General features: G+C 36.0%; 2 protein-coding genes across 3 annotated transcripts in view; both read right to left on the bottom strand.

The window, feature by feature from the left end:
- LOC306852730 (ankyrin repeat and fibronectin type-III domain-containing protein 1-like) overlaps window positions 1-6893 on the bottom strand; it is a gene marked incomplete at its 5' end in the record, with an annotated part of 79236 nt that extends 72343 nt beyond the window's left edge. Inside the window, 2 exons of the mRNA XM_079389794.1 lie at window positions 4648-4880; window positions 6835-6893. Of these exons, the coding sequence (XP_079245920.1) occupies window positions 4648-4880; window positions 6835-6893 (292 nt within the window). The remainder of the gene's footprint in view (window positions 1-4647; window positions 4881-6834) is intronic.
- Window positions 6894-7363: 470 nt separating this feature from the next.
- On the bottom strand, window positions 7364-12161 carry LOC306852782 (ankyrin repeat and fibronectin type-III domain-containing protein 1-like). Of its 2 annotated transcripts, XM_079389858.1 has the most exons (4): window positions 11958-12161; window positions 11769-11850; window positions 10655-10767; window positions 7364-10555 (listed from the first exon to the last, which is right to left on the bottom strand). In XM_079389858.1, exons 1-4 carry the CDS (start codon window positions 12002-12004, stop codon window positions 10399-10401), a joined length of 399 nt encoding a protein of 132 aa, XP_079245984.1. In that variant the 5' UTR covers window positions 12005-12161; the 3' UTR covers window positions 7364-10398. The 2 variants fall into 2 exon arrangements, with proteins under 2 accessions (XP_079245984.1, XP_079245983.1); XM_079389857.1 differs by having other exon boundaries at window positions 9468-10555; window positions 11769-12161.
- Window positions 12162-12919: the final 758 nt, after the last annotated feature.

Raw genomic sequence — 12919 nt, 5'->3', positions numbered from 1 at the left:
TTATTATTAATTTATTATTATTAAGTAAGCATTTACAGCTTAAAATGAAAAAGGTGCAAAAAGTAATATATGTTAAAACGTTTATTATTTCTTATTTTTTAACAATGCTGCAACAGCCTAACACAATATCATTTGCTCAACCAGTGGCATGAGTTTGGCGGCTGGATTATCTTTATGACTGACCAATAACAGATGGCCATCATTATTTTTACAATTCTGTATGGTGATATACAGTAAGTTCCTCAGAAAATACACACTGCAGCTTTAACATCTATGGTCTAAGATACATGAAACATTTTTTATGTATTTTCAATTAGCAAATGTAACCAAACATCATGAGCAAAAAATGGCAATATTCATCATTGGCACCTGTGCAAATTATTTGACATTAAACACAAAGTGGCTGAAATTCCATTTATTGCTGAAACACTGCTGTGTGGTTAATCACCAGCTACAGTTTGAATGACAAATTACATTTTAATAGGAAAAGAGCAAAGGCTTTGGTACAAAATTTCCCAGCTTCTACTGCCCTACATCATGTCCTATTCAGAAATGACAGAATTTACATTTAATAGAGCTGTGGGTTGAAAAACACATATAACTCTATTCTTGCTTCTCAATCATCCCATCAAGAGAACCAACAGGGGTTCTGTTCATTTCTGTGCCCAAGCTCAAATGCAATAGTGACCTCTACTGGATGACTGGGGCAGCAGATGAATGAAAAAGTAAAAAAACAGCAATATTATGGAATATTACTATATTTAAAGTAACAAAAGTTCTATTTTATTATATTTTAAAATGCGATTTATTCCTGTGACGGCAAAACTGAACTTTCAGCAGCCATTGCTCCAGTCTTCACATGATCCTTCAAAAATGATTTTAATATTATTCTATTTGGTGCTCAAGAACGATGTTGAAAAAAATTGAGCTGCTTAGTATTTTTGTGGATACTGTGACAGTTTTTCAGAATACTTTGTGGAGTAGAAAGTTCAAAAAACATTTAGAAGAGTTAAAATAGAAGCATTAATTTCTTTAATAAAATTTTTTTAATTAAATTAATTTTCTGTTAATGAAAAAAATGTACTGATCCGCAAATTTTTGAACAGTAGAGGACATGAACTTACAGAAACAGTGTTTTTTTAGTTTACACCAATGTAAATTTTATATGCAATTGAATAAAAAGCAAAAAAAACTATTTAACATACATGAAACGAACAAGACATACTCAAACATAATCAAATATTTTTCATACTTCAACCGTAATAACAACAAAAAAAGACCAAAAAAATGACTTCATGAATGAACAAATGAGCGAATGACTTAACTGCGTTCACCCAGACAACCCTTTTAGCTATAATTTCCGGCTTGTGCCATTTGGCGATTCCCTGTACACAGGGGTTATCTAACACTGATTGTATCATTTAGTACATTAAGGCTGAATCTCACGTCCCCAGGTAAAAACAGAGAACCCAGTAGCTGAAAACAATCCTCCCGCAGCACTCATTCTATTACACACGATGGTGTCATTAAAGGAAGATAACACCCAGCACCCATTGGAGCTCTTTGGGTAAAATATTAATTCTGACGCCACTGCTGACAACAATATGTGTACTGAACACTTCTTTGGAAACAATGCCAGAATCCCTAGAGGGGAATCGCATCAACACCACTTTCCTTTTCATGTCTTTCACTTTTAGCCCAAAGGTGAATTTAGGTATGGAAAACAGAGCAAAGCAGAGAAAGGTGTGGAAAACATCATGCTTACAATGGCATGCCTAGGCTGATGTTTTGCAAATCTTTGAATCTGTTAAAGCTTGTGCTAAAAAAAAAACTTCATTAAATGATGTTTTCTGTGCTAAGTACACTGCATCAAACTGACATTTGATCAGATCCATACTAGTGTAATGTCAACTTCATTTTATGCAGTATACTCTTAACGTATTTAGCAAACTACCATTCAAAAGTTTGAGGTTGTTCGAATTTTTCACTTTTTTTGAAAGTAGTCTCTTATGCTCACCCAGGCTGCATTTATTTGATCAAAAATACAGTAAAAACAGTAATATTGTCAAATGTTATTACAATTTAAAATAAATGTTTCCTATTTTAATATATTTTAAAATGTAATGTATTCCTGTGATGGCAAAGCTCAATTTGTTCGACAATCATTTCTTATTATTATTATCAATGTTGAAAACAGTTGTGCTGATTAATCCAGGATACTTTTTTGTTGTTTTATTAAAAAATATATATAATAATTGATTTAAAATATAAATATTTTGTAACTTAAATGTTTTTACTGTCACTTTTGATCAATTTACAGCATTCTTGTTGAATAAAAGCATTAATTTCTTCAAAGTGTAAAAACTTTTGAATGGTAGTGTATACAGTATGCAGTGATAAATATATTAAAAAGTTATCATATACAGAATAATAAACCTTGTAAACAGTATTATTAATTGTTTTAAGAGTACTATGTTGCAAGTTTAGTGAATCCGCTTACCACCTCTACATTAAAACACTAATTTAAACAAAAAACAGATACAATATCTCAAGTCCCTCATGGACATAAGATCATTTATTTTTAATACATTTACTGTAAATCTATATTTTACATTTTGTTACACTCTGAACCTAAAACCAAACCTTTTAAAAAAGAATTTTTGGTAAATGTAAATTATCTGCATGTTTTCATAAATGTAGATAATTCCATACATACATAAATTCTGCACACTGTATACTGTATATACTACATACTATTTACTGCAGCAATGGTAAGAGTAATATGCTAATTTGGCTTTCTAAACACTTTCAGTTTACCAGAATATTCTGTCATTATTTACTCACCCTAATGCCATTCCAAACCCAAAGACTGTATTCTTTCTAAAGAGAAAAGTGTGAACATTCTGCTTAAAATCTCCTTTTATGTTCCTTGAAAGAAATAAAGTGGGGTTTGGAGTGACGTGAGGGTGAGTAACTGATGACAGAATTTATATTTACGGTGAACAAGTCTTTAACAATCTTCCAAGTGCCCAGTAACACCATCCACTGTTTACATACCAGTCATACGCTCTTCCAGAGATAGGCAAAGCTGTTTATGACATTAACAAAAGTAATTTCCTGCCATTCTGTACCACCCCTAAACATAGTGATAATGCTCTTTTGAAGGGTAGGTGGGGTTGGAGGGTGACTAAATAAATAGCACTGCCTCTTCTTCATCTCTCGGTACCAGAAAATGTTGTTTTCCTTGACAAGTCAGTGTAAAATGAATTGCTCATTATGCCATCCAAAGGTTCACCACTACTATTGCGATAGCGCTAATGAACATCGCCTGCAGGGCAGTGCCACAAATAAAACCTGCAATTAGGAGTCATTTTCACATACAACAAGAGCACTAATGACAGTGCCACCTCTGACGATTGACAGCATAAAAGCATGAACTCCAGCACTGGATGAAGTTGGTTAAAACACTAAAATGAATCACATTCATTGATATGTTCATTAAGATATTCTTGTTATTTAAAAATTTGCTTTAACCCTCATGTTATGTTCCATTTTGTCCCCAAAAGGATCTTCTTTTTCCTGGAAATGCTAGTTTGTTATCACATTGCTGATTTTACTAAGGGGTTTCAACTTTCCAAATCATTTGTGTGCCTTTGGGGGACTTTTTAACCACCTTGTTACACTTGTGGTGTTCCCAGTCAAAAACGACAGACAATATTTGTCATAAATGTCTATATAATTGCCAAATTTTGTTTTAATTAGCACAGGGAGGGGGTTTGTGTGTGACTCATAGACCTCATTGATCTTATGCTTATGCACCTCAGTTTTTTGAGTGAACATTGCCAAAAACATTTAAAAATGATTGGCAAAAACTCACTCGGTGCCAAAAAGAAATATAAAACCTATGCTAATTGAAAGAAAAGTTGACAAAAAGATTGAATCTAAGATTTGGTAATATTATAGCACAGTGAGATATTTACAAGCAATTTAAAAGGCCATTTTTGACCAGGAACACTAAATTAGGCAAAGCATTTTCAGCACAACACAGGGTTGATTGCTGAGTCTCATCTATTTTGTTTTAATTTTGATGTGCATTGTAGTGAATATTGTAACATTTATGATAATTATTTAAAATAACATGATATGTCTAATATATTATGCGATAATAAATTACCATTTCATATACCTACAGTATTTCACAGCATCAGCCATTTACTTTTGGTAATTGCAACAAACACAGTGAGAATATCATTCCCGGCAGAAGCAATTAGCCAGATTACTCGAGTCATTAATTTTGCAGAGAACCTTCGCCCTCGAATTTCACAAATATGTATGTCAAACTGTGCAAATTGCTTGATGAAATTGGATGTAACAGGCAATCAAGCAAATAAAAACAAACAGCAATGCTTGGCAAAACATAGCGAGACAAGAAATCAATCCATTCAAGAACCACAAGACCTCCAAATGTGGTTCCTCAAACTCAAATATAGTAGTTCAGACACTGACATACCACACATATGTATTTGCTTGCATAAAGTTTCAAACCACAGCACTGGCACAATCATGCATATCAAGAGCCAAACGAGTTTTGGAGAGGAGTTGGTATCGGAGACTATGATGAATGGATGCAGTTTGTGATTGGCATACCTGATGCGTCCCAGTGCAGTCCTCCGGGGCTGGCTGCCAGGCGCCGACGTTTCCTCACACTCACGCCACCTTGACAGGAGTCTCTGGTGGGCTTGGGCAGAGGAGTTGAGGTGGTCCGCAGGGGCGATGAGGACTGAGGGGAGGCTGAAACTGGCAGGATCGGGGAGGGTGGCAATTGATGGGTTTTCCTCTCCTGGCACTGGCTCAGATGGAAAGACTCGTTCTCCAGGGGCCTGTGGAACAAAAGAGATTTCATTTCTGCTGTCACTCCACTATAATTAGCTGTCATAGCGTGATGTTTTCATGATCACAATTGGGCTCCTCCGTACCGCACAGCGTGTCATACCAACAGTGATAAACGCACGTTTTTTCCATACCAATCAACGTTAAGAAAATTACAGCTTTCAGCTCTATGTCAGAAAAAGAAGGGAATTAAATGTGTGGGAAATGTGTGAGAACAAAATGTGAGAATATTTTAAATCATTATATTATATATGTCAAGCTGTATAGACAATATAAAGTCGTGGCCTAATGGTTAGAGAGTCGGACTCGTAATCGAAAGGTTGCGGGTTCGAGTCCCCGGCCGGCAGGTATTGTAGGTGGGGGGAGTGAATGTCCAGCGCTCTCTCCACCCTCAACACCACGACTGAGGTGCCCTTGAGCAAGGCACCGAACCCCCAATTGCTCCCCGGGCGCCGCAGCATAAATGGCTGCCCACTGCTCTGGGTGTGTGTTCACGGTGTGTGTGTGTGTGTGTGTGCATTTGTTCACTACTCACTGCTGTGTCCCACATGGAAAGAACCTATATGAGGATATATGCGCATATATGAAACCTATATGCAGTATATATGCACATATATGATAACATATATGCTGCATATATGCATATATATGCCACATATAGGCAAAATTGAGGTACATATATGTGCATATAAAGGCCATATAGGTCTCCTGTATTGCTTCTTTATATCCACATATAAGCCTATATATCCCTATATGTACATGTAAATGTAAATTTCGACATTTTGGGCTTTTATTTATATTGTCTAGCAGCTATGGATTTTAATAATTTTACTAATATATAGGTAAACATATAGGTGCATATATGCACACATATATATACATGCATATATGTACCTATATAGGTACATGTATGCACGTATATGTGTACATATATGTATGCATATATGTGTACATATATGTACGCATATATGTGTACATATATGTGCATATATGTACATATATGTTCATATATTATAGGAAAACGGCCAATTTTATATATGTCACATATATTAAAAACATATATCAAAACCTATATTAAAACATATATGTTTATATAGGTTATTTCCGTGTGGGGTGTGTGCACTTGGATGGGTTAAACGCAGAGCACCAATTTCGAGTATGGGTCACCATACTTGACAATACGTCACGACTTTGACTTTTTTAAAATATTATGTGTGAATTTAATGCTTAGTTTGAGTGCATTGTGTCCTACACAATATTCTTTTTACAGAATAAATTGGCAGCTGTGGTTGCCAGAATAATTGTGTTAAAATATCAAAATACTTACAGATCAACCTGTAAATTTTGAACCATTAATATATACTGACAACCACTAAAAAGACCACATATAATAACACCTTTTTTTAATATAATTTTGACACTGTAAATTATAAGATGACGTTCTTTTCACCTCCAAAAATGTAACATTTAATAGCATTTTACTGTCAAATCTACTTCAGTTTCCCCTGTATATAATAAGAGAACTTACAATAACCAATTCGTATATTTTTACCATAGCATTTTCACAATCTTTTACACTTACAATTAATAATTTTTTACAGTGTATACTTCAAGAAATTTGGAAGATCAAATATTTTCAATGCAGTAATTCATTTAGTAGAAGCCTTAACAAAATATTAAATAGATAAACAAATAAACAAACAGCAATTTGACTAAAAACTTCCCCTTTTTTTTACAGTACCTGGATTCAGGAAGGGTATAGCTTTGGCTTTTCCACGATCCTCTCTTGCAGGATCTTGATTTTTTTCTTCTAAACAAAAATTGAACAATCCGTTCCATTGCAAACATGATGCCCTCATAGACTTGTTCTCTTCATGTAAAACAACGTATTAATTCCATGTGATTCCGTATGAGCAATGAGCAGCATATTAAACTTGAACGCACCTGCAAGATCTAACGCCACAGTTTTTGCCCAGGACTTCCCGTACCTTAAGCCTTTTCATAGTCAAATCAACAACGTAATCGTTCCGGGAAAAAAAGAAGGCCCCTATTTAAAAAAAAACTAAACAAAACAGCAGCCCCACTGAGCGTTCAGCGTCCGGCATAAATATTAAATTGCATCTTCAGCTAAAGTGCGCCAGCCACGCACACAAAAGCCATATCAGTCTGTCAAGAGTCAAGTGTAGCGTATATCTGATGGTAGAGTTGGCTATGTTGCTTTTGTAAGGCTTGATTAACTGTAGCAAGTAAGGAGAGGTTTAAAGTGAATGCTTTGTTTCCACTGAGAGATGTAATAACACCATCGCAGTAGGAAACCCTGCTTTTTGTTTTTAATAAATGGCTCTGCAGCAGCTTATGAATGTAGCCTGATTACATCAAGTTTGTTGGCGGTGTTTCTTTTTCTACCCCAGGCAGGATTAAAACAGTATTAACTGGTCTTAGTCATTGTATGCAGTGTGTTTTTGTTCTTTGTAGCATATGGTTTTAGGTGTTTTGATGATTCAGTTTTTTGTTGAGAGTGCCGCATAAAAGGTAGCTGAGAAGACATGATTGGTTTTGATTGGCTATTGAAACCCCAAGAGCCACACTGATTCTACATGTGGGAGGTTGGCTGGCACTATCAAAGTAATTCTCTCTTCTCTGCACTGCTCCTAATTTCAATATGTATTCAAAGGTGTCGATGAAAAAATAAATCAAGCATGTTTAATAGGATTCTCAAAAGTAATGAGAGGTTGTTAAATATGGAGAGAAATGTTTAGCGAGAATTATGAGTACTTTGAATGCCTGTCACAATCATTACAAAAGGACTACATAATCACGTTTTTAAAGATTTATTTTAAATAAATTAGTCTTCAGCTACTGTTGATTCAGAATGTTCAGGCAGGACACAAAACTGACTTTAATGTGTAAAATATGACATCGTGTGGTCACTGCAAGAATTGCAGCACAACAACTGCACTAAGCTAAACATTATTTATGAATAACTGTATATTATATCAGTTACTGCATGTGTACTAGGCACCCCCTAGTACATGTTTCCTCCAGAGGCTGAGGCCTCCGACCAGAGAGCTTATGCTATGTGGTGGATCAGGATGCTATTCAATAGCCTCGAGTCCTCTGCTCTCCCCCTTTTTGGGGATCAAGACTCACTTCTCAGAAGTTGGCCTTTGGGACGCAGGCCCGACCACTTTAGCCACTCGTGGCCCTTTTTTCTCTCGCCCTCGCTGTGCTGCTGAGGGATACACACAGGGCAGGTACTTGGAAGTCTGGTGGCGTGGGCATCTCGTTCCCCTAGCGTTTTCGGCGCAGCTCGAGTTCCTGGAAGGGAACGTCTCAGGTTACGTATGTAACGCTGCGTCTCGAGGCCATACGTACAGCATCCCTGCCGGCGGTTGCTTCATTCCAAGAAGCTGACGCCGGTTCCACCGCACGTGCTTTTATGCTTCCTGGTCGATTACGTCACCCGCTCGTGATGTCTCGCCCTTCCATTGGTCAGATTACACATGTGATTCAGAGCGCGGTCACGCTGAAGGCGTTCCCCTAGCGTTTTCGACGCAGCGTTACGTTCCCTTCAGGGAACCAGGGTTACATACGTAACCTGAGATGTTTGAGTGCATTGTGTCCTACACAATATTCTTTTTACAGAATAAATTGGCAGCTGTGGTTGCCAGAATAATTGTGTTAAAATAGTGTAAAAATGTCAAAATACTTATAGAACAACCTGTAAATATTAGTTTTAAAAAAAACATTTTGTACCATTAATATATACCGACAACCACTAAAAGACCACATATAGTAACACCTTTTTTTATGTATAATTTTGACACTGAAAATTATAAGATGACGTTCTATTTTACCTCCAAAAATAGCATTTTCACAATCTTTTACACTTACAATTAGTAATTTTTTACAGTGTATACGTCAATAAACTTGGAAGATCAAATATTCTCAATGCAGTAATATATTTAGTAGAAGCCTTAACAAAATACTTAATAGATAAACAAATAAACAAACAGCAATTTGACTAAAAACATCCCCTTTTTTTACAGTACCTGGATTCAGGAAGGGTATAGCTTTGGCTTTTCCACGATCCTCTCTTGCAGGATCTTGATTTTTTTCTTCTAAACAAAAATTGAACAATCCGTTCCATTGCAAACATGATGCCCTCATAGACTTGTTCTCTTCATGTAAAACAGCAGCCCCACTGAGCGTTCAGCGTCCGGCATAAATATTAAATTGCATCTTCAGCTAAAGTGCGCCAGCCATATCAGTCTGTCAAGAGTCAAGTGTAGCGTATATCTGATGGTAGAGTTGGCTATGTTGCTTTTGTAAGGCTTGATTAACTGTAGCAAGTAAGGAGAGGTTTCCAGTGAATGCTTTGTTTCCACTGAGAGATGTAATAACACCATCGCAGTATGAAACCCTGCTTTTTGTTTTTAATAAAATGCTCTGCAGCAGCTTATGAATGTAGCCTGATTACATCAAGTTTGTTGGCGGTGTTTCTTTTTCTACCCCAGGCAGGATTAAAACAGTATTAACTGGTCTTAGTCATTGTATGCAGTGTGTTTTTGTTCTTTGTAGCATATGGTTTTAGGTGTTTTGATGATTCAGTTTTTTGTTGAGAGTGCCGCATAAAAGGTAGCTGAGAAGACATGATTGGTTTTGATTGGCTATTGAAGCCCCAAGAGCCACACTGATTCTACATGTGGGAGGTTGGCTGGCACTATCAAAGTAATTCTCTCTTCTCTGCACTGCTCCTAATTTCAATATGTATTCAAAGGTGTCGATGAAAAAATAAATCAAGCATGTTTAATAGGATTCTCAAAAGTAATGAGAGGTTGTTAAATATGGAGAGAAATGTTTAGAGAGAATTATGAGTAATTTGAATGCCAGTCACAATCATTACAAAAGGACTACATAATCACGTTTTTAAAGATTTATTTTAAATAAATTAGTCTTCAGCTACTGTTGATTCAGAATGTTCAGGCAGGACACAAAACTGACTTTAATGTGTAAAATATGACATCGTGTGGTCACTGCAAGAATTGCAGCACAACAACTGCACTAAGCTAAACATTATTTATGAATAACTGTACATTATATCAGTTACTGCATGTCTACTTAACAAGTAAATAAGCAAAATGCAAATGTGACCCAGAATTACTTGAATATGTGAGAAGAAAGATACCTTGGAACTAACAAAATGTGTAGTTAGCTGCTTGTCAATAATCAAATATTCAGTTCAGTGGTCATTACACAAAAAAGTGTGCAGTAATCTAAAGCTGTGTAACCACTAAAAAGAAAATAAAACAGGTTTTTGCATGTCTATAAGATAAAGCAAAACACCGCTTACCAAGCAAACAGCTTACACACAAATGTGAGATTCCTGTTTAAATATGAAACTTGCCCTTAACTGAGACGCCTACTCCAAGAAAAGCAATCAAACTGGTCTGTAACAAAGAAACAGGAACTATCCAGACCCATCCTTAAACTTTTCTCACAAACATGTTACCTGGACTCTTTGTCTGTGTCTCCAGTGCCATTCTCATGGGACGGTGGTGGTAAGGAGCAAACTGAATCCCGGCTCCTGGGTAACATAGTAGAAGGCATGCACAGCCACGTCTCCAGATCAGAGAATTTGGAGTAGCTCAGCATTTCTAAAACACTGCAATGCAATACAAGAAGACATATTTCAGTTTTGCTGTATTAAATAGATTATTGTATAATAATTATTATTATTAGACATATTGAGCTTACAGTATACCTGTCCTCACCCATTCCTGGGATATCATATTTGTGGCAACCACATGGTGTTCGCGATTCCTGTGGAGCCAGCAGGCAAGTTTTCTCAGTCTCATAAGACATCTTGAGCCATTTCTGAGAAAAGCAGAACAACCTGTTAGTGTACTGTATGCTGATCATGTGAGGTTTTCTTCCACAACCACTAATGAAGCCAAATTACACAGCCAATTATCCACATGGCTAATGTTTTAGACCTGAGGTCACTTCTCGGCACAGGTCCCTGCTGGTGGTGCCAAACAGAAGCTGGCAAATCAAGCCTGCACACATTATTAATGCTTATATAGTAAATGTAACATCTGGCCAAGTAGCCTTTTAAATTTTAATACAAACTGTCCTAATATGAAATTAGGATTTTAAATATGAAATCATAAATGTAGAAATATGAAAATATGAATGAAATAAAAAAATAAGTAATAAACTATGATAACAACAAACTAATTTTAATGATGCTCTGAGGCCACATCACAGATGGCTATGATACTAAGACTACCATTTCTACTGGTCATAACAATGGATTGATATTTTAATGTTACCTTTTACATTTAGCTGTTTCATGAATTGTTTTTAGCCTACTGTTTACATCAAAAAACAAAATCTAACCAAGCAGGTTCCATTGTGACAACTTACCCCATATGGTGTGACAGCATTTCCTGCCATTGGGGCATGTTGTTATAGGTAAACCTTTAAATTAACTTAATCTTTTTTCCTTGGGCAGTAACAGTGGAAATGCTTTTTGTAGCCTAGAATTTAAAGTATGTGACTACACAGAAACTGACTTTCAAAAATAAACTACCATGATAAACATGCACTCCCTTAATCACCACAGAAATGCCTTTGATCAAATGAGCTTTAGCAGAAGTGTGGTTCTGAGCTTTAAAATCTCCTCACACAACACTGTTCATATCCCACATGTATCCATCTTTAATTACTCCTCTTCCTTTCATAAAACACCCCACCTACACTGCAAACCCTCCAGTTGCTTTGTACACTGTAAAGTTGAGAGATTTTCACGCTACGAGTGCAGACAGCTTCACTGAATACGAACATGGACTCGTTTGGAAAAGGAAGGAATGTACCTCTTTGTTCTCCGGTTCTGGACTCAAGGAACCGCTGCGTATCCTCAGAACATCTGCATCCTCTTCCCGTAAAAACCTGAAACTGGACTCAAAACTTCCCGTTACGTGTCTTCCACTCAGGCGAAGTGAAAACTCTAACGCCTGCGACTGCATTTAGGAACAAAAGCTAAGGATTTCTGCAAAACTCACCAAATGTGATCCCTGTTCGCCATCAGGAAGTGATGGAACCCTGTCATCTGCTCCGAAGATATTCACTTTTCATCACTGTTCAATAACTATAAACTACTAGTAATGTTTTGATAGCCGTTGTTTTGCTAACGAGTGTATGAACGTTAAAATGTCGATTTTCCTTGAAACCCGTCCTGTCCGGCTTTTTTTGGTGCATGTCTGTGTAAGATAAGACAGGAAATATTTATGTAGTTATCCAGGAAAATGAGGGACTGCAATTATCTCACATAAACAGTTCTTCATCTTCATGTTGATGTAACCAAAGAACATCTCAGCCATTTCCACCAGACAACATGATGACTCGTATAGCCTCAGTGATATAAACTAGCATGCCGTTTTTGTACATTCATGATGAGAAATATTGTTAATTAAAGTGCACACTTAAAAAAAAAAAAACCTTCTGCCAAACTAAGTTTGCTTCATGTGGTAAATATGGTAATTCACTTCTTTTTTTTTTATTAAAGGACCTATATTTTAGTCAAAAACATTATATATTATAAAATATAATTATAAATTATAAAAACTCCTATTAAATATTATGACTCAACCTGACTACATTAGCTGGTTACACAATGTACATTAGTTTTCAAGTTAGAGACTTTTTTGCTGCAGTTTTTATTCCATTTACTCAGAAATGTGTAGGTATTATTGAAACTGCCTATAAACTGTTTTGTAAATTAATCTAAAATGCACTTCAGTTGATAATCTCTAAATTAACTGATTTTAGCTCCTCAAGTCCAATATTATTTAAGCCTTCACCTTGTGACCTTTAAGGGACATGCAACTAAATAAATTCAACGTTTTCCAACATTACAACTCAAATAATAGCCTATAATTTCATCTTTTCTTCAAGATGTTGTTTTATCTTCCTTTTTACAGTTTGTATCTTCTACATGACTAAATATGACATGCAAAAATTAGAA

The sequence above is a fragment of the Barbus barbus genome (genome assembly GCF_936440315.1).
Source record: "Barbus barbus genome assembly, chromosome: 32".
NCBI classification, from domain to species: domain Eukaryota; kingdom Metazoa; phylum Chordata; class Actinopteri; order Cypriniformes; family Cyprinidae; genus Barbus; species Barbus barbus.
The sequence above is the reverse complement of the archived record's forward strand: the minus strand, read 5'-3'. Positions and strand labels throughout refer to the sequence as shown.